The sequence below is a fragment of the Aulonocara stuartgranti genome, assembly GCF_965226115.1.
Source record: "Aulonocara stuartgranti genome assembly, chromosome: 13".
NCBI classification, from domain to species: Eukaryota; Metazoa; Chordata; class Actinopteri; order Cichliformes; family Cichlidae; genus Aulonocara; species Aulonocara stuartgranti.
Window position 1 is genome coordinate 11,910,434 of NC_138949.1, and position 18,357 is coordinate 11,928,790.

The 18,357-nt window shown below is 42.8% G+C and overlaps 2 protein-coding genes across 3 annotated transcripts in view; one reads left to right on the plus strand and one right to left on the minus strand.

Annotated features, from left to right (window-relative positions):
* Positions 1–18,357, minus strand: part of ggps1 (geranylgeranyl diphosphate synthase 1) — a 72,828-nt gene that overhangs the window by 25,686 nt on the left and 28,785 nt on the right. The window lies entirely within an intron of this gene.
* Positions 1–18,357, plus strand: part of arid4b (AT-rich interaction domain 4B) — a 39,176-nt gene that overhangs the window by 8,685 nt on the left and 12,134 nt on the right. The window contains exons 3-9 of the mRNA XM_082557679.1: positions 5,926–6,036; positions 9,412–9,477; positions 9,830–9,920; positions 13,674–13,753; positions 13,898–13,989; positions 15,971–16,112; positions 17,300–17,379. Of these exons, the coding sequence (XP_082413805.1) occupies positions 5,926–6,036; positions 9,412–9,477; positions 9,830–9,920; positions 13,674–13,753; positions 13,898–13,989; positions 15,971–16,112; positions 17,300–17,379 (662 nt within the window). The remainder of the gene's footprint in view (positions 1–5,925; positions 6,037–9,411; positions 9,478–9,829; positions 9,921–13,673; positions 13,754–13,897; positions 13,990–15,970; positions 16,113–17,299; positions 17,380–18,357) is intronic.

Below are 18,357 nucleotides of genomic sequence, written 5' to 3' on the forward strand. Positions count from 1 at the left end.
ATCTGTCATACGATGTGTCTTGTTGTATTTTGAATTTGTGTGACTGAATTTGTGGTCAAGAAGAATAAATGACACGGAGTCATTGGTGCACCCTTGGTAGATGAATAATATCTTATTAAACTAAATACTAGATAACCTTTTATTGTCTGGCAGTATTTGGGCATTATTTTTTTTAAACAAATAAATCATTCATGGCTTTGTGAGAGCAAGATTAACCATGCTTCTGCTGTTATAGGCTACCTTACGCTCTCCATGTTGGAAGTGGAAAGGAAACTTCCTGGGTCCTCTTCCTCTTTTTCATCTGCTGCAGTGTCTGCACTGATGAACTAAATGTACCTACACAGGTCTGCTGTTCAGTCTGTGCTGCACAGTATGCAGTGTGGTTGGTATAGTGCTACACTGACCCACCTTTCCGTATCTCTGGGTTGCTTTTCCATGAGAAGAATCAATGGTAGAGAGCACGATTTTGCATAAAATGAGAATCACGATTTTTTGGCTTAGAATTGAGATCACGATTCTCTCACGATTTTCTTTTCCAGTATAAATATTTATTGCACTTATTAACTGCACATCAACTTCGTAACAGTTGAGACTGAACATAAAAACAATAAATAAACATAAAAACAACAAATGTCTCACGTTTTGTTGTTGCCGCAAAATGTTGTACTGCTTGAAATTCCGTCTCCACCGTTGCTCGACACTGCATGTATAGAGCAGGTAGTGCAACAATAGAAAAATAGTTGTGGGACGGCACTGCGTAGCGTTTGTCTAGGGTGTTGATCATTTTCCTAAATCCCTCGTTTTGCACAGTGTTGATGGGAGCCATATCTTTGGTCAGGTGATAAGTGATAGCCTCCGTAATTTCTTTGTGCCTGTGGGAGTTCGACGGGTATAGGGAAGCGCTGTATAAGGTTCCCGTTGTTGATGTTTGGGTGGTTGACCGGGACGGATTTTCTCCTGTCACTTTCTCGTCATCCCTGACGTGCTCTCCGTTGTTTTTTCCCCTGCTAATTTTAGCATCACGCGGCACAGCTTCTGTATCACGTGGTATAAGGCTCCGCCCTTGTCATTTGTTGAGCAGGAAGAGTGAGGCTTGTTTTCATGCAGATTACGTCCCGGATCAAAATGCGGTACAATCGTCGTTGTCTTTTTTTTTCTTTTTCTTTTTCTTTTTTTAAATCGTTGTCATTTGGAAATGAGATCGCACATAAGTGTGAATCGAGATTGCGATTTTCTAACGATTAATCGTGCAGCCCTAGTAGAGAGTGATATACAGAAGACTGCGTGTGTCCAGAGTCTGTGGGCTTTTAAGAAATCCATGGAGACTTACCAGTGTCCCTATAAAGTGAGGCCCTATGTATGCATTACCTCCCACCATACCATCAGCACTGGAGCTTTAACCTTTTGATAGCTGCCAGGATTTTTATTTTATTTTATTTTTACTGAGTTGTAGAACGAAAATGCTATAGTCACTAAGGCTGTCTAAGAAATGCGCCATAAGCAGCAGCTTATTTTCAACCATGGAGCCGGCTGTTAAATTTTTCATGACCCGAGTCTTTATTGAGTAGAAACTGATCTCATTCTGCCGCTGTCAGTGTCACTCCAGACTGCTTTATTTTTGGTTAAAGCGGCGATGATTTCAAAGCTCTGTCTTAATGTACCGATATCTTTTGTTTTCCGACCAGAACAGCTTAAACGTCGAATAGGTTTTTGGATGATCAGTAATCAGTGAAGCACTCGTACTCTATCCGAGACAGAAGTACTTTATGACCAATAACAGTGGTGCACCTTCACCTCTGGTATTTCTTTTAGATGGCTCATTGTGGAGGGAAAAAAAGCTTTTAAGGCATGATTACACATAAGGCTATTATCCTGGGTGTGCATGTTTGACTGATAGCCAAGTAGAGCATACTAATAATTACAACTTGGACATCATTATTTTCCCTCTCGAAGCCAGAGTGCAGCTTTTGGAGGAGTTGGTGCGTATTTCTATGAAAGGTAGCCGCAGGTGCGTTTTGTCACCCCATGCCAACTCACATTTGTATGTGTTTAATCAAGCACATGTGCCTGGAGAGTATTTTCCACATCAGTAGCGCTAGGTGAATAGCCAGAGAGCTGGTCTTGATTGTAGTGCTGCTGCTATCATCATGCTGACTTTCTGCATGTAGTGGCTGAAGTGGCGCTTAAGGCTTATCATAAATACTGTTCAGTCCTTTTTTTTGTCTTTTTTTTTATGACAGAATCTTGGGAAAGAGCCGTTCTCATTAGGTGCATGACGTTGTTATGAGTTGACGAGAGGATGTTTCACATCCCAAAGGCATAGGAATTCCACTTCTTTGAGTTTAGTCATCTTGACTGGTTGATCTTCTGAGCGGGGGAAACAACACAAGATCATTCAGCACTGGCAGAAGCAATGAAAATAAAATAAATAAAAGTAGTCAGTGTTTTTTCTCCAGACAGCTGTAGGCCAAATAGCAATCTAATCCGAGGAATGGAGTTTTCTTTTCATAGTTGTGGTTCAGTGCAGGGCGGCAGGGCATTATCGGTGGAAACAACAAACTCTCCTCTGTTTGTGTTGGAATGTGAGCATGACAAATGTAATTCAGGCCTCAGTAGTGTGTTGTTAGCCCTGTCTGGTTAGGTTGTGCATATTTGGCTAGTGCAGCTGTTGAGATAACCCAAACTGCCCTTTCTGAGTCCCCTAGTATGACTTCTCCTTTTAAAAAAAAGAAAAAAGAAAGGAAATGGGTTAGTGCGTAGAGGACAAAAGGAGACCTGTAATAGTATGAAAGAGGAGGCTGAACACTGGTCTGAAGACTGTAGTGGTACAGCTTTGTGGCACAGCCGTGACTGACAAGAGAGTTGGTGAGACAGTGGAAATGGCTGCTGCGTCATGTAAACCCATAGTTGGCTAGGGCCGCTGGTGCTCAGGCCAGACTGCTACAGACTTATGAGGTGTTTATCGGAGAGGTAGAGAGGCTGGAGGGCGCTGGACTCTGCCCCCGAATCCCATCTGTCAGAATCCCAGAGAGTGTGGAGACGAGGCCGCCTGTTCTGGTTTGACTAGAAAAGCTTACCAGCATTTCACATAAAAGATGCAAATTTGCTAAGCTGCAAGCTTCAGTTATTTTTGTAAAGTTTCCAGGAGAGTGATTATTTCTGATGATTATTTGAAATATCACCTTCTGTTGTTACATATTAGCATAATATTTATATACGGTATACAAGGGATGGCAGACTCGCTTTAGCTAATAGGCCACATATGGCTAAAATGAGCTGCAAGAGTGAAATGATTGTATAATAACCTGTCTTTCTTTTCAAGTAAAGATATAAACATTCAGAATTAGAATAATTAGAATAAGTGCGGTTTCAACAACACGTCTTATTAGGACCGATTTATTGGCAGACCGATATTATCAGCTTTATTATTTAGCTATTTGTTGATCGTTCTGCATTTATAGCGGTTGGTAAATCTTTTTTTTTTAAAGAGACTGAAGAAACACTCTACGATGTTACAAGTACTGATGTTGCATAGCTTGTCCACTAGAGGGCAGCCTGCAGATTTCCTGTAGGCAGCACATGGGGTTTGAACGCCACAGACACAACAATCAAGAGTATAAACGGGGAAATCTGTTTAATGTTTTGTGTTTCTGAAAGGAAAAATAAATAAATATAATCCACTTGGAATATCAGATTTTTAAATCTCCAAATATCGGTATTGGATTTAAAAAAAAAAAAAATCATATCTGTCAGGCTGAAATCAAGAAATAATTTGTAATGCGAGCCTGTGTAGTAAAGTTAAGATATTAAAGCTATGACTGTAAATTTTACACTACAAGTGGGCCAGATTAGACCCTGTGGCAGGCCCACACTGGCCTGCGGGCTGCATGTTTGACACCGCTCACATATACTGTTTCTACCCCCTCATGGTAATTTGGGTTAGAGAATTCTGGAGGGATTTTGGGGGCCATATATCCAACCATTTGTAAATAATCAACCATTGTGAAAATAATCTTTTCAGTATTTAACTCAGTTTGAGTGGTTTGAAGACAAAGTTAGGCAGGCATGGTTGAGATGCTTTGGAAATGTGCAGAGGAGGATAGTGGATATTTTGGACAAAAGATGTGGAAGATGGAGCTCCCAGGCACAAGAAAAATACGTAGTAGATGTAGTGAATGAGGACATGCAGAGGGTTAGTGTGGGATGGGGGCAGATGATCCGCTGTGACGACCCCTAAAGGCTGCAGCCGAAAGAAGAAGAAGGAGGATTTTAACTCTACGGGACAAACTAATTAACACCATGTCCTGAAGACAGCTCTACAGGCAATTCTAATGCAGGCCTACATCTAATAGCAATAAAAACCCATTAAAGTGCAGGCAGTTACATGTTTGACCACTAATTACTGATAGTTAGAGCAGTATGAGTGTTTTCTGTGTTTATAATGTCTTCACTGTTCTGCCTAGTTTGTGTGATATGGTAGCAGGAAGTTGTCAGTCTGTCACTTGTTTTTGCTTAAACAAATCACACACGTTTCAAAGGCGAGATGCAGCCAACAGCACAAGGCGCCGTGCACCTGCAGAACGTTGAAGTAGCAGCTGCTTCTCCCAGAGCCGCTGTGCTCGCTTCTTCTGTGCACTCCATCAATGCGGAAGTCCTCTGAGTTTAGTTTTTTCCCCCATTTCCATGTCACTCCATGGAAGCAGGTCATTTTAGGCATTTCTGAGCTCGATAGGTTACAATAAGCTAAGGTTCTAATTAGGATTGAGATTTGTAAAGCTCACAAATTACCAAGCATCCTGACAGGATTAGGACTTTGGAGCATATCAGGCCTGAAAAAGTGGTTCGGTCATGACACAAGTATGTGCCATGGTGGACTGCATGCAGCTGGCGTTAGCAATTAGTTCCTCTTCACTGCTTCAAGTACAGCTAACCGCTGGTGTAGTTTTTAGCTGGAATGACAACCTGTGCACTCTTTGCTCTCCTCGTGGGAACAATGAACAACTGTTATGAACAGCCCCCACAAATTATGTGGTTTGAATCTCTTAAAGCGTAGAAAATGAAAATGTCGCAATAAAAGGGAAAAAAAAAAGGAGAGGTGTGCATCTCACCAAGTCTTACAAGTTATCATCTTGTCGTGTGAAATTGAACAGGTACAATTTGCAAGGGAAAATGGTTTTATATGGTAATGAGTAATGAGCAGAACCAACTTCCTGCTGTGAATAACTTCATTTGAAATTGATTGTTCTTGTTACTTTTTGAGCATCTCCATTCCATCTGGCGCTCATTCACTGATTTCATTCAGACAAGATGAGAGGTCTTCTTCTTTTTCAGTGTACTGCAGAAGTGCTACATGTGTTTGAGCTGCTTTCCTTGCTTTCAGGAGTAGCAGGAAGTGTGGCCCACTTTGGTTCTTATTCTAGAAAGATGTCTAAATATACCGCTGTTAGGCTGGGCTTTTTTCCTCCAGTCTAACTGAAACAACCTCAGTAAATTCATCTTCACACTGTATGAAGCACAAACATCATGTGCCCCCATCTATAGACAGAAGGTCTGCTTTCTCTGTGTACTCTACCCTCTGCAAATCTGTTCTTGGAGGAAGCTGGGGAGGGGGGTGTTGAACCATTGATGACACAAGATGGTGCTGTGTGTTTCGGATAGCTTCTTCTTTGTAGGCATCAAAGCTGTAGTGAAGTGGCCTTTTTGTTTGCTCCCTCAGAGGCTTGTTTTCCAAAACCCAGAGCAGATGGTATGTGTATTCCATGGATGAATCACTGAGCCGGGTGGGTTTTTTGCGTCGTTGCCCTGGACTCTGTTATGCCTGTATGTGTGCGTCCTCCTGCTTTAGCTTTGTGAATACACCTGTGTCATTAAGTTGTATTGTATTAAAAAGGGTTTGAACTCTGTGTCATTTTTTTATTTCTTCAGACTCTGGAGGAGCCCCCCTACCTGACAGTAGGGACGGATGTGAGCGCCAAGTACCGAGGGGCTTTCTGTGAAGCCAAGATTAAGACTGCCAAGAGGCTAGTCAAGGCCAAGGTAAGTCATATTTCAAAGTGCTTATGATCCAACATTAATATTTAATTATCTGTCTGTGTTGTGTATGAAGTGGATAGCAGCCGGGCCGGGGGGGTGCTCTTGTCTTTGTGTGAAGCGGCTACAATCAACATCACACAGCACTGCTTTATTGTGCATCCAGAGCTGTTGGTTTGGACACAGACACATTATCCAAAACGTTCCTTCAGAGCCCGGGTTAGCCTGGGATAATTGGATAAAGATCCTTCTATTAGATAATAGAGTCTGCCACAGTCAAACCAGGATTAGTTTCTTATTTCCAGTGTTGCCAGAAATCCAGCTGTGCTGCTCACACGCTGGAGGCCCGTCACCTGGTTTACGCCGTCAGTCAGAGGCCGATCAGGAGCCCAGCTGCGGCAGATGCGAGATCACCCGGTACCCGTTGCATCCTCGAGCGCACCTCTCACCCGGAGCTTCTCTGCTTTGTCACGGCCTCGAGAGCGATTGCCGCCTCCCCATTGGTTTTCAGCCCTCCTGATGAAGGTTTTGCATGATACACGTAATACGGTATCTCATTTCCCAGTGGGGCTGGAGCATCTGGATAATACAATAGAGACAGATCGCTTGTCTCTCATTCTGCTGGAGTGTGTGGGAGGAACAAAGACTGGATGCTGGCTTTTTCACTGTGTCAGTGCACTGTAGTTCCCCCTGTAGAGACAAAAGAGCAGAGATGCTCTGCTATTCCAGCACACCAGCTGAACTCATCAAATAACGTCCTCTTTTTGTCTCATAGATGGGGGACAAACACCATGACAAAGTAGACCACGCAATGTTCTTAGTTTAAATGATGCCGGCTGAAATGAATCTAATAGGACAGTCTCAGCTCATAAATTAATTACCATACTAATTAGATGAGAGTAGGGTTTGTTGTTTTTTCCCGGGTAGCTGCGATGTGAATGTGGAGCTCGGTTACACAAATGTTGAAACATGGCAATTATTCCGTGGTCGTTGTGAGTCTGAATATTCCGCTGTAATGAATTTCTTCGTAGCTCTTTGGTTCATTAATCTCTGTCTGCTTGTTTATCAAAGTCGATGTTTGCAGCGTACAGCGCCGGTGTCTTTTGAGTGATTTTTAAGGCTTAGTGGAGGAAAAAAACAAACACGTGGTTAAGATTGAGCTGCGCTAGAGAACACGTAAGACACCGATTAACACCATGTTAGTATCAATCACTGCAGTTAGGACTAATGCTGAGTATTTATATATAAGTCTTTGTAGTATTTTTTATATGCATGCAAACAAAAGAGTGTCTCAGATGAAGCAATTGTGAAATCTCGTTGTGAGGTTCTTCTGATTCATTTAAAGAGTAAATGGATGAAGCTGCACGTACTAACAGCTTTGAAGTACTCGTGGAGAACAGATGAACACCAGCTCCTTCTCTTAAACACATTTCCCGGTTCTTTGAGCACTTGCAGACCACACTGAGAGAAAGCCCACTCCTCTTTAGGATGGTGCTGTTTCAGAAATGTCACGCTCAAACAAGTGCTGACTAACTCAGTCGTGTGAATGCCACTCATGATGTAACCTAACCTTCCTAAAACTGATTAAAATTCCACTTCTGTGCATTTGAGGTGCCTCACAAAGTCTGCAGTTTTATCCTTGTGGTTATGTCGCTTTAGCAAAAAAGGCACCAGAAAGCTTCACCATTGCTCTTTTATCTATTTATCCCCCCCCCCCATTTTGAATGACACTATTTCTAGGCTTCAGATTAGGTTACTGTAGATTAAATATTTATGTGGGTTTTCCTTATTTAAACAGCCAGGTGTTTGACTTTTGGAGGTAAATATTGATGTCATTGTCCTGTTAATCTGTGCTCCTGCTGTGTGGCACGAAGCGATACTTCGAGGCAGTTGTAATGGAGGGAAAGTCGATTAAATAGATGCGAACATGTGAGGTGAAGAAAAGCAGATTTATAAAGGCACAAATGGTGAAGGTGTGTACTCCCGAAACATATCTTTTTCAGCATAAATAATAAATGTTGAAAAAAACAACATATAAAAATCAGAACAGTGGAGGGCTTTATTACTGTGTCAAATCCTTTTAGCTGTTTATGGCCACAGAATCCACCTTTGCTTGAATAAAGCAGTCACTTCTCACAGCTCTCGTTTCCTGCTGAGAGAAAACGGAGCATGAAGGACTACTGGCTCCTCATAAATCTGTTCACAGCATAAAATTGCTGCGCCGAGGCTATGTTGTATCAGAAATATGGTTTCATATCTTATTCCAATATTTGTTATCAAGCCTAAGTGGCTGTGCCGTGTGTACGGCTCGCTGTTAGGAAGTCGTCAGAGCGCTCTGCCGTTATTGAAGCCAAGGCCTCGGACAGCGGGAGTCACCCTACCTAAAGTCTGGGGGGAGTCGAGCTTCTTGCCATCCCCAGAGAAGAAAGGGATTCCTTTATTCCCCCAGTCGGGAATGTTATTATCTCCATAACTGATGAAATGCTACCCGAGGAAGCTTTTTATTTCCCCCCCTATTTTATTACCTGACAATCTTACAGTATGCATTTCTTTCATTCATTGTCTTGATTGTGCATTCACAGCGAGACCTTGATTGCTGCTTCTGCTGTTGTTATATTTGAAACTGACTCGAACATTGTCTGAATTTGTTACCCGCAGGCTTGTTTTCTGGGATGAGGTGCTTACCTTTTTTTTTTAGCCCCCGTTCTCTCCTCTGTACAGCACCTTATTCTAAACTGAATCACAGTCAATAAAAGTGATGCCAGTTTTCCATTATAATTATGTTACAATTTTTTTGTGTGCATATGCTCTCAATAAAAGTGATGCCAGTTGTCCAAAAGTGATCCATTTAAAACTATTCATTGTTAAATAGATCACTTTCAAGTATTGATGCTATCACATTAATATCGATCTGATACCAATACTAGTGTTGGTATCGATACTGTTGATATTTGGATCCATCTGCCCACATCTACTAAAAAGATCCTGCACTTCTGGCTGCTTTCAAACTTTTGCACATGCTCTCTGGAAAAGACGTGGCAGTAGATGGCTCTTAAGTGCGTGTGTGCCTGCCTTGTGGCCTTTTCTGTCTCACAGTAATGCCAGGTTGCCATGCAGATACAAGATTACCACAGCGTGATCAGATTATGATCTGCCGTGGCTCACTTAGGGGGTGGACGTTGCAGATGTAGAGAGCGGGGGATGGTCAGATGTTCGGCATCAACTGAGGGTTCAGTCATTGTGTAAAAGTCCTGCAGTATTAGGAGAGACTTGCTGCCTGTGTAAGCAGGATGATTGGTGTGATCCGGTCAGATCTTTAGGTAATTGTTTTGTTTATGCTGTTACTGATTCTACTCTACTGTTGCCTCCCACCTTCCCCAGGTGACCTTTAAAACAGATCTGACCACAGCTGAGGTTCACGATGAAAACATCAAAGGACCTCTAAAGGTAAGGCAGGAAAGATGGAGACCTATTATTATTATTATTATTATTATTATTATTATTATTCAGTATTAGTCATGAATCCCTCCTGTCTGAATTTAAGACTCCTTATTTTATTTATTTATTTTTAGCTTCACTCCTGTTTGTATCTAAGCTACACTTCACCCTCCCTTTGCATAAAAGCGCACGGGGCAGCAAAGCATTAGCTTTGCAATTTAATTTCACTACATTAAGGGTTTATGTAGCAGCAGTATCATCTTCTCATTACTTGAAAATACATCATTTAGATTTATCACCACAATATAATAATAATTAGTGCACTGACTGGCAGAATAACAGCAGTGTATCCGTCCCACAGGTGGGTGCTGTTGTGGAGGTGAAGAATCAGGATGGAGTTTACCAAGAAGCCACAATCAATAAGCTGACCGATGCTAGTATATATACAGTTGGTAAGTCAATAACAAGCTGTCTGCCTTGCCTCCTTCCTCTCACACTCTTCTTTACTCTACCACTACCTCATAAAAAACATGTTTGCACTGACAGAAAATCCTGCATGCTGATTTGTGTTTCTTGGACTGCGAAGTTGCTACAACTTTGAGAATTTTAGTCAACATATTAAATAAGGGGAACGTCAACCAGTGGTGCCTCTGCAGTTTTGAATGTGTGCATGGTAGGGCTGCCACAAATGATTATTTTGATAGTCGACTAGTCACCGATTATTTTTACGATTAGTCGACTAATCAGATCATGCATCCATTTGACGTAAAACGTACAGCTTATTGCACCAGCAGCATCTGCTCTTATATAACTATCATTAGCTTACAGCTTTAAGTGTTTAAGGTATGTGCTAACTAAAAATAAAGACAAGATGATAGTTTGTTAAATTTCGTTGAAGTTGAATAAACTCCTTGCTATCTAAAACATAACGGGACACCAGAGTAAATTCTCGAGCATCTCACACTTCTGATAATCAGTTGTCTGCTTGACGTTTATTCAGCTGTGTAAAAACTATAACTTTAATCTCAGCCAAACCGATTTACTCAGGAACAAATAAAATACTACAAAAAAAAGCCAAACAATAACATTTTTAAGTTATCTAAGTGACTCATATATATGTTTAACCTGAGTAGCGAAAGACGGCGGTGGGTTTGAAAACTATTTGCCAGGAGTCCGGTGTTCTCACGGGCTCTAGTGAGCCTTGCCCCCGGCTAGCTATCGAGCTAGTGGGTAACAGACGTCTCCGAAAACGTCGGAGAGCTTTTGAAAATATGTGGTGTCTTGATAAACTGAGCAGATATTTGAGGTTTACACAGCTACATTCTCGCCTGAAAATATGTTGAATGTTTATTTTGTGACCCAGAAAGAATAATAAGAGTAATATTAAAACTAACTAGCTGCCGCCATTGTTGGAAACTGAGCTGGCTTGCGCTATGAATTCTGGGACACAGCTACTTCTTCTTCTTCTTCGGGGTTTAACGGCAGCTGGCATCCTTGTACATGCAGTGCTGCCATCTTCTGTTTCAGTCCGTTATTACACTCTTAAATCCTGCTAGTTATTCCTGCAGCTTTTGTGAGCTTACAAAGCTTCAAACAACGCGTCGACTATTAAATCAGTCGTCGACGATTTTGATAGTCGACGTAATCGTGACTAGTCGACTAATCGTGGCAGCCCTAGTGCATGGAAAGATTAACTGTGCTGATACTTTTGGCTGCTCTCTTATTCACCTCAGCAGGTAGCTCCACATATTTCAGTTGAAAACTATTTATTTATTTTACACCTTATGCCCTCCCTGACTCATCCCCAGTGGGATTTGAGTCTCCTGCTGGGACCATTAGGCCAGTGTGTAAACCACTACTCTAAGGCTACGTTCACACTGCAGGTCTCAATGGTCAAATCCGATTTTTTTTGTCTGCTTGTTCACACTACAAATAAAATGCGACAGCAAACGCGCTCTAGTGTGAATGCTCAAAGCGGCCCGCATGCGCAAAAGAAGACGTCACACACAACGCGCTCTGTACACCCAGAGCAAACGATATTGTTTGACTGATGGGCCTTAATATAAAGACTTCGGACTTTACGTTTCCCAATTTTTGCTTTAAGTTTTGTTATTTACATAACAATGTAGATAACCTAATAATTATCCTTATTGCTGTTTTAGAGGAGCGGTGCTTCAAAGGATAGTTGCAGATTTCTGTCAGAATCTGCAGATTATACAGTACAAATAAAATATACGTGAAAATAAAATGTTCATGTTTCCCCAACGTTGTCTTCCCAACAGTTTCACTAACATCTACACTTATTGGCCAGGAAGCGTTTGCGATGTCTTCTCGGGCGCTGATAATTGGCGTCTGTCTTGTGTCAGTGACGTAAAAGACGGATTTAATGCGACATGACTGTTCAAACAACAGTCGCTTTCTAAAACATCGGATATGTATCGGATTCAGTACCACATACGAAAGTGACCCAGATCGGATTTGAAAATATCGGATTTGTGCCGTTCACACTGTCATACCATGATCGGATATGGGTCGCATAGGGTCAAAAAAATCGGATTTGATGCGCTTTCGCCTGCAGTGTGAACACAGCCTAAGAAACCACAGGACAAATACTAGGCTGGACCTACTTTTGCTTTCTGAACTGCCTTAATTCAACAAGTTTTTGGAAACATCGCTTAGAGATTTTGGTCCATATTTAAATGATGGCGTCAGCTGCACATCCATGATTCTCCATTTCCCCATGGTTTCATGTTGTTTACACTGGTTGGTGACCCTGTGTGAACTGTAGGCTTAGTTTCCTGTTCTTAGTTGGCAGGAGTGACACCCGGTGTGGTCTTCTGCTGCTGTAGCAAATCTGCTTCAGGGTTTGATGTCCCTTGGTTGCCTTGCTATCAGCTTGAAGCAGTCTGACCATTCTCCTCTGACCTCTGACATCAACAAGACACTTTCCCCCAGAGAACTGTGCCTCCTGGGATCTTTTCTCTTTTTCAGATCGTTCTCTGTAAGCCTTAGAGATGGTTATATGGGAAAATACCAGTCACTTAAATCACCTGCTGTCATGTTATTGCCTGATTACGTACTAGCATTAATGAGCACTTTAACAGATGATGAAGTGGCCAGTAGGTGTATTTGGCTAAATAGCGGAAACCAAAAGTGTCTTATTAGCAATTAGTATATAGTTAGCTAAAACAATGAATAATTTAGAGTATCTATGTATGAATACATGAAGTTTAAACTAATCTTAACACCAGAAAGAACAACCAGAAGAACACTGTGGGCCAAAAAGACGGGAATCACTGTAATATAACACAAGATAGCAAGTGAGAAATGCTGGTGATGCTACATGTAGGGGGATGAAGTGTGATATCAATCATTTGCTCTATAAAAAGTTCAAAATAAATATGACAGGGTGGTGAGAACCTCAAAAACCCCAAGTTTTAGCTTCTAACTGAACAGATTTGGTGTTGGGGTTTGTTTTTGGGGGTTTTTTGTGCCCACAGTTTGTAATTGCGAGTCTGTCAAGAGCACGCAGTTACATTGTTGGATAATCCAGAGTACACAGCATATAGACTTGCTGCAAAGCTTTCCAGTCTCTCGGCAGCTGCTCGTCACTTAAGAGCACCCGTGGGGGTTTTCTGCGCCTTGAAAACGCACATTTTCATTCTTTTCATTCGCTGGTGGGGAAAACAAAAACATAACTCACTGTTGAAGTTACCTCAAGTGTTCCCCTCATTGTTGTCTACAAGTACGTTTGAACAATGAACAACCCAGGGTTTGTCTTTGCGATCCAAGAGACTGTTTTAAGAGTCCTTGAGGTCATTATTATTAAATTTAATGTTAGATTTAGTGCTCTTTCACATGTGAGCGCATTTTACAAATGGCTGCTCATTTATGGATAAAATATCAGAGAGATATGAATTAAATTGAGACGCTTCTCCTCACGTCTTTATTTTGCTGTTTACTCAGCTCTGTGTAGCAGAGGGTCCTTGAAGCTCGAGTAAATCTGTGAGCTGAAAGTAACCGTGGCTGCCTGCTGGAGAACGTATGAGCCTTAAAAGACGAGCATCATTTGTTTGCAGTATATCTGAGGCGCGATGGCATTTTGCAACTGAGGCAGGAGTCTGTCTGTGCTTGAGTTTGTTTTTGTGTGGGCGCGGGAGTACCGGTGGGCTCGCAGTCTGATAGTTGGTCTTTTATCTCCGCAGTGTTTGATGACGGCGATGAGAAGACCCTGAGGCGTTCCTCCCTCTGCCTGAAAGGAGCGCGTCACTTTGCGGAGAGCGAGGCAAGTATCTCACTGCCCCTCAGTCCCATAACAGCCTCATCTCTGCTTTCTGGGGAAATGAAGCTCATTTTGTGTATAAATCCATTTATAAGTGTGCGAATAGAGGGTAAACCTTTTTGTCCGGTTGTGTTCTCTCCACCGCAGACACTTGACCGACTCCCTCTCACCAACCCCGAGCACTTCGGCACACCCGTCATCGGCAAGAAGGGGAACCGCGGTCGGCGATCAAACCCGATGTGAGTATCATCCACTGGTCTCTGTGCTCAATCCCGCAGCGCTCATATTTAGCTTCATTTTATCAGAGGCCTGTGATGCCAGTGGGAAGGTATTTTCTGTTCCGATCCTCCGCCATCAGAAACAGACTCGCCCTGCTCTAAGTGTGCTGACAGCAGTTGAAATGAAAGATTTACTCTCATCTCCATCCCCTCATAAAGAGCCCCCGAGGCCTGGAAGGAGAGAGAGCCTGCTCGCCTCCTCCAGCTCTTTAATCATAGCGGGCTCCCTGAGTGTGTGCGCATGCATGCTGGAGAGGCAGAATGAGCGTGGCACAGTCCTGCTGAACGTTATCTCTTTTTTTTTAATTATTTATTTAATTTTCCCTGCTTTGAGTCTAATGTTGCAGTGAGTGTTTTATGCTCTGATGTCCCTGCTCCTGGGAGACGGCACAGTTTTCATTGAGGGAATAAGAACTGCTGAGGGTCTTCTTCTTTTTTTTTTTTGGTGCTGGGTATATTCGTAGCTCCTCTCTGGTATAAAGAGGACACTTGGCTAGATAATCTTATTCTCTTGCTAATGGGGCCCAGAGAAGTCAATATTACTCTAAGCATTGATGCAATATTGACTTGGAGCGGTCCCAGCTGCACATTAGCACCTCGGACCTTTTGTTTCTTTAGTGTGCACTAATAGTGTTTCAGCTTTTGAACTGCAGGGATTGGCTGCTCTGTAAAGATAGCAGCCACAAGGCCTGCTTTTAAGTTGTTGTTTAAAAAAAGGGGGGTGGGGGGTGTATAGTTTGACTTGTTGGAAAACATGCTAATTTGCCCTCCTGAGTTAAATGAGAGGAGAAATATGCATTAACATAAACACAGGAAACAGAGGAAATAAGTTTATGTAGCTGTGAGTTTGCCAGACGACAGAGAAGGAGTCACTGACCATGCCAAGAAATAGACGAGCTGTTAATTAATGATATTTTTAGGTTGCTTTAAGGCTTATTTTACTTTGTTTTTTAAGGAGCATAAGGAGAGCTGTTACCCGTGTTGTTTGGTGGTAAGAGTGCCATCAATTGTCTCCTCCAACAAGAAAAAGCGAGTGTATCTCAGAATGTGTTTATTTAAATTGCTGCCTTTAAAAGCAACGACAACTGTAAAGCAATCCCTGCAACATCAGTCTTTACAAGTGGAGAAAACGTTTCTTTTTTTTCCCCTAAATGAATAATAGTCTGTGCCTCATTGAAGAGTTAGTGTTTTCTTTGTGACTTTGATTCACAGCTTAGTTGTTGTTGTTGTTGTAATAGTAGCAGCCTGGCTGATTTACAGCTCTTGAGTGGTGCCAAATGCTGCGTGTGTTTATATGTACATAGAGCTGTGCTCAGAGCCCCGTGAGCCATAAAAAGAGAAAAGCAGGGTCTGTTTGCCTCTCGGTGCTTCCTGCATGATCACTCAGAGACGAGGCTATCTGTCAGGGCTCTGCCCGAGCATCAGGAAGACTGTCAGACGGCACACAGCGAGCCGGCTCCTTTTTACCCACCGATCCTAATGAGTGAGCTCATCAGTAGAGGCAACCTTATGTCTCACTGTGCTACATGATAAGACAATGATGGATTGTTAGGTGGAGACTGGTGGAGGTGTTGTTTTTAATCTGAGGAGCAGTTAAATGATGACTTGGTTATCAGAAATCATCTGCCTCCCCCTTTTTTCCCTTTTTTAAATTGAGACACGCAGTTTTCTGTAACTGAAATATAAATGGAATACGACCATTCACGGCGCCTCTTTATTATATTATATTGCATAACACAGAGAAAAGCAGCAAATACTCAGAATCAGATTCATTACTTAGGAATGTTTGGCATTTTTGCTAAGTGGCTTTTAAAATCAACAGCAGCTCTCACGTGGTATACTTGAATTCGTGTAATGAAGGTAAAATGGTGTAAATGGTGTAATATATGAATGCTCGCTGTGCCGTTCTGTCCATTGAGCAAAGTCTCCCTTCCTCCCACAGTCAAGAGGAGGAGTTGTCCTCATCCTCCAGTGAAGAGGAGGAGAGCGATCAGCGGCAGAATGAAGACCTGTTCGGCAAGGTGGTCTGCGTGGAAGGGGTTCCCACCGGGGACAAAAAGAAGACTACGTGGTATCCTGCTCTGGTGAGCTGATAAGCTTTCCTTCCTTTGCTGCTCTCTGCAGCATCGCTGTGGAGGAACGGGGGCTGCTGCTGCTGCCGGGCTTCCAGTGAAGTCACGGCATTATGCAGTTTCATCAAAATGCCTGCTTATGTAACCTTAGCACTCAGCAGGATTATGTTATTGTGCTAGAATTTGCCTTCCATCAAATGCTGTAATATGCATGTAATAACATTTCATATCCAGACAGACTTCATGTTCCGACTTGAAGGACGAAAAAGAGCTCGAGTCTTATTTTGCAGAAGAAAAAACCCCCGTCTTGTTTTCCATGATGTGTGCGAAATGTCAGACAGACATCAGTTTGATGTCTTCAGTCTTTGCCTATCCATTTCCATCCACCCAGCTGTAACTCTCAGTCACCGTTAGCGCACAATGAAATAGTGACAGGCCTTGTTTGTTTGTGTAAGTGTTACAAGTAGAACTGGGAGAATAGGAGAGGGTGGGGAAAGCTGTCCCTTTTACTGTGTAGTCAGCAGGGGCCCCGCCTCCAGGATTTGTTGTTCTTGGCTTGCTACTGACTGAGCTCCATGCTGCCTCCTTGTGACAGTTGAGAGAAGTGCACTGCACAGTAGCCTGTCATTGTTTACACTGCAACCATATGGCAGAGGGGTGGAGTAGGTACACTGGCAGCTGTCTCGTGCAACAGATGATGCGCGGCTGTGATAGACAGGGGCTCTTTTGGGTGGCCTTGTTATGTAAAAGTTCTAAGACACGAGCGTGCACGTGTGAGCGTATGTGACAGAGCTCGAAATCACACAGCAGGCGTGAGTCATGGACCTGAAGTGAAAGCATCCAATCCCGTGAGCCCGAGTGTACGCAGGTCTGCTGGAAATGCGCTGCTTCCTTTGGGTTAGACCCCGGCAGGAGTAGCAGCCCTCACGTTAGTTCTCCTCCTCAGCTCCAGCTGCTAATGATGCTGGCGGGTGCCCACCCCTCGTCATCTCTCGCTCTTCATCTCTCCTGCTAGTTTGATTTTGTATCATAGGCAGCACATTTTGTAATCAATCAGTGTGCCCTTTTGCTGAAACCGCTTTAGTCATTAAGTCATTCTCTGATACACCCCCACCCCTCCCCTATTCTTCTTCTTTTTATTGCCTCAGCACCACCTCACGTGACCTTTTTCTGACTTTCTCTTGTTTCTGTGCAACAAGGTCATCTCCCCCGACTGCCACGAAGACATGACCGTGAAGAAGGACAACGTCTTTGTGCGCTCGTTCAAGGATGGAAAATTGTGAGTCATTAATAATTCGCCCAAAGCGACATTTACATTCTGTTGTGTTAAGCTGCTTCTGCACTAATCATTATTAGTAGCTTATCCAGCATAATTTATGATGCAATCAATGAAAAGTGAGACAGAGGGAACTTGGGCCGCTTGTCGGCCACAAAACTAAGAGGTAGTAAAGCTGTGGCGTGCAGATGCTTTGCGCTGGCCCTTGATCATTTATATAAGTTGTTCTTGATTCATTTTTGTTTGTAAGTCAATTTGCACACTAACCATTTAATACTAATGTAAAGTACGGCCATTGTGGCTCTGTCAGATAACATTTGTATTTCTTGACTAAGTAATTGTGCGTGTGTTTGGTGAATGAATTCAAATCTCCATTGATTAGAGGAATTTAGGCTCATATAGGCCTCAAGCACACAGCCTTCCTCTGCAGCATCGCCTATTGTTATTTTATTTGTCCTGAGGCTGTGAGTTACTGGTGTGGAGAGGTAGTGTAGCTTCCCTGCAGGCTGCCCTCGGCATAGAACCACACAGCCAGATTGTTTTGTCTGTGGTAAAGAAAGAAATAAGTCCTGTCAAGAGCTCAGCTGGCGGTTGTGTTACTGCAGCCTTTCTTCATGTGGGTAGAAACATAGCCCACACTCAGCATAAATTAATCTGGCGCTTGTTCGCCCGCTCCAAAGACTACTTTCCTGTCTGTTTGAATTCCCGCAATGACTAAATACACTTGCTTTAAAAGGAATCTTGAGCGAGTCGCCGGCGTGACCTCCTTAATCTGCGGCTGAAGACAAATATGCAGCACAGGAAGTCTTATCACTCGGTTAAAGGTAGAGCTGATGAAAGGGATAAGATAAAGAATGATAAATCGGAGACCAGCTGGAAGTTGTACGGCTGTGAAGTATTTCCTCTCTGACCGAGGGCACCCTGTGAAAAACCTGTGTGGTGTTTTTTTTTGTCTTGTTTGCAAGTGGAATCGCATTGGAG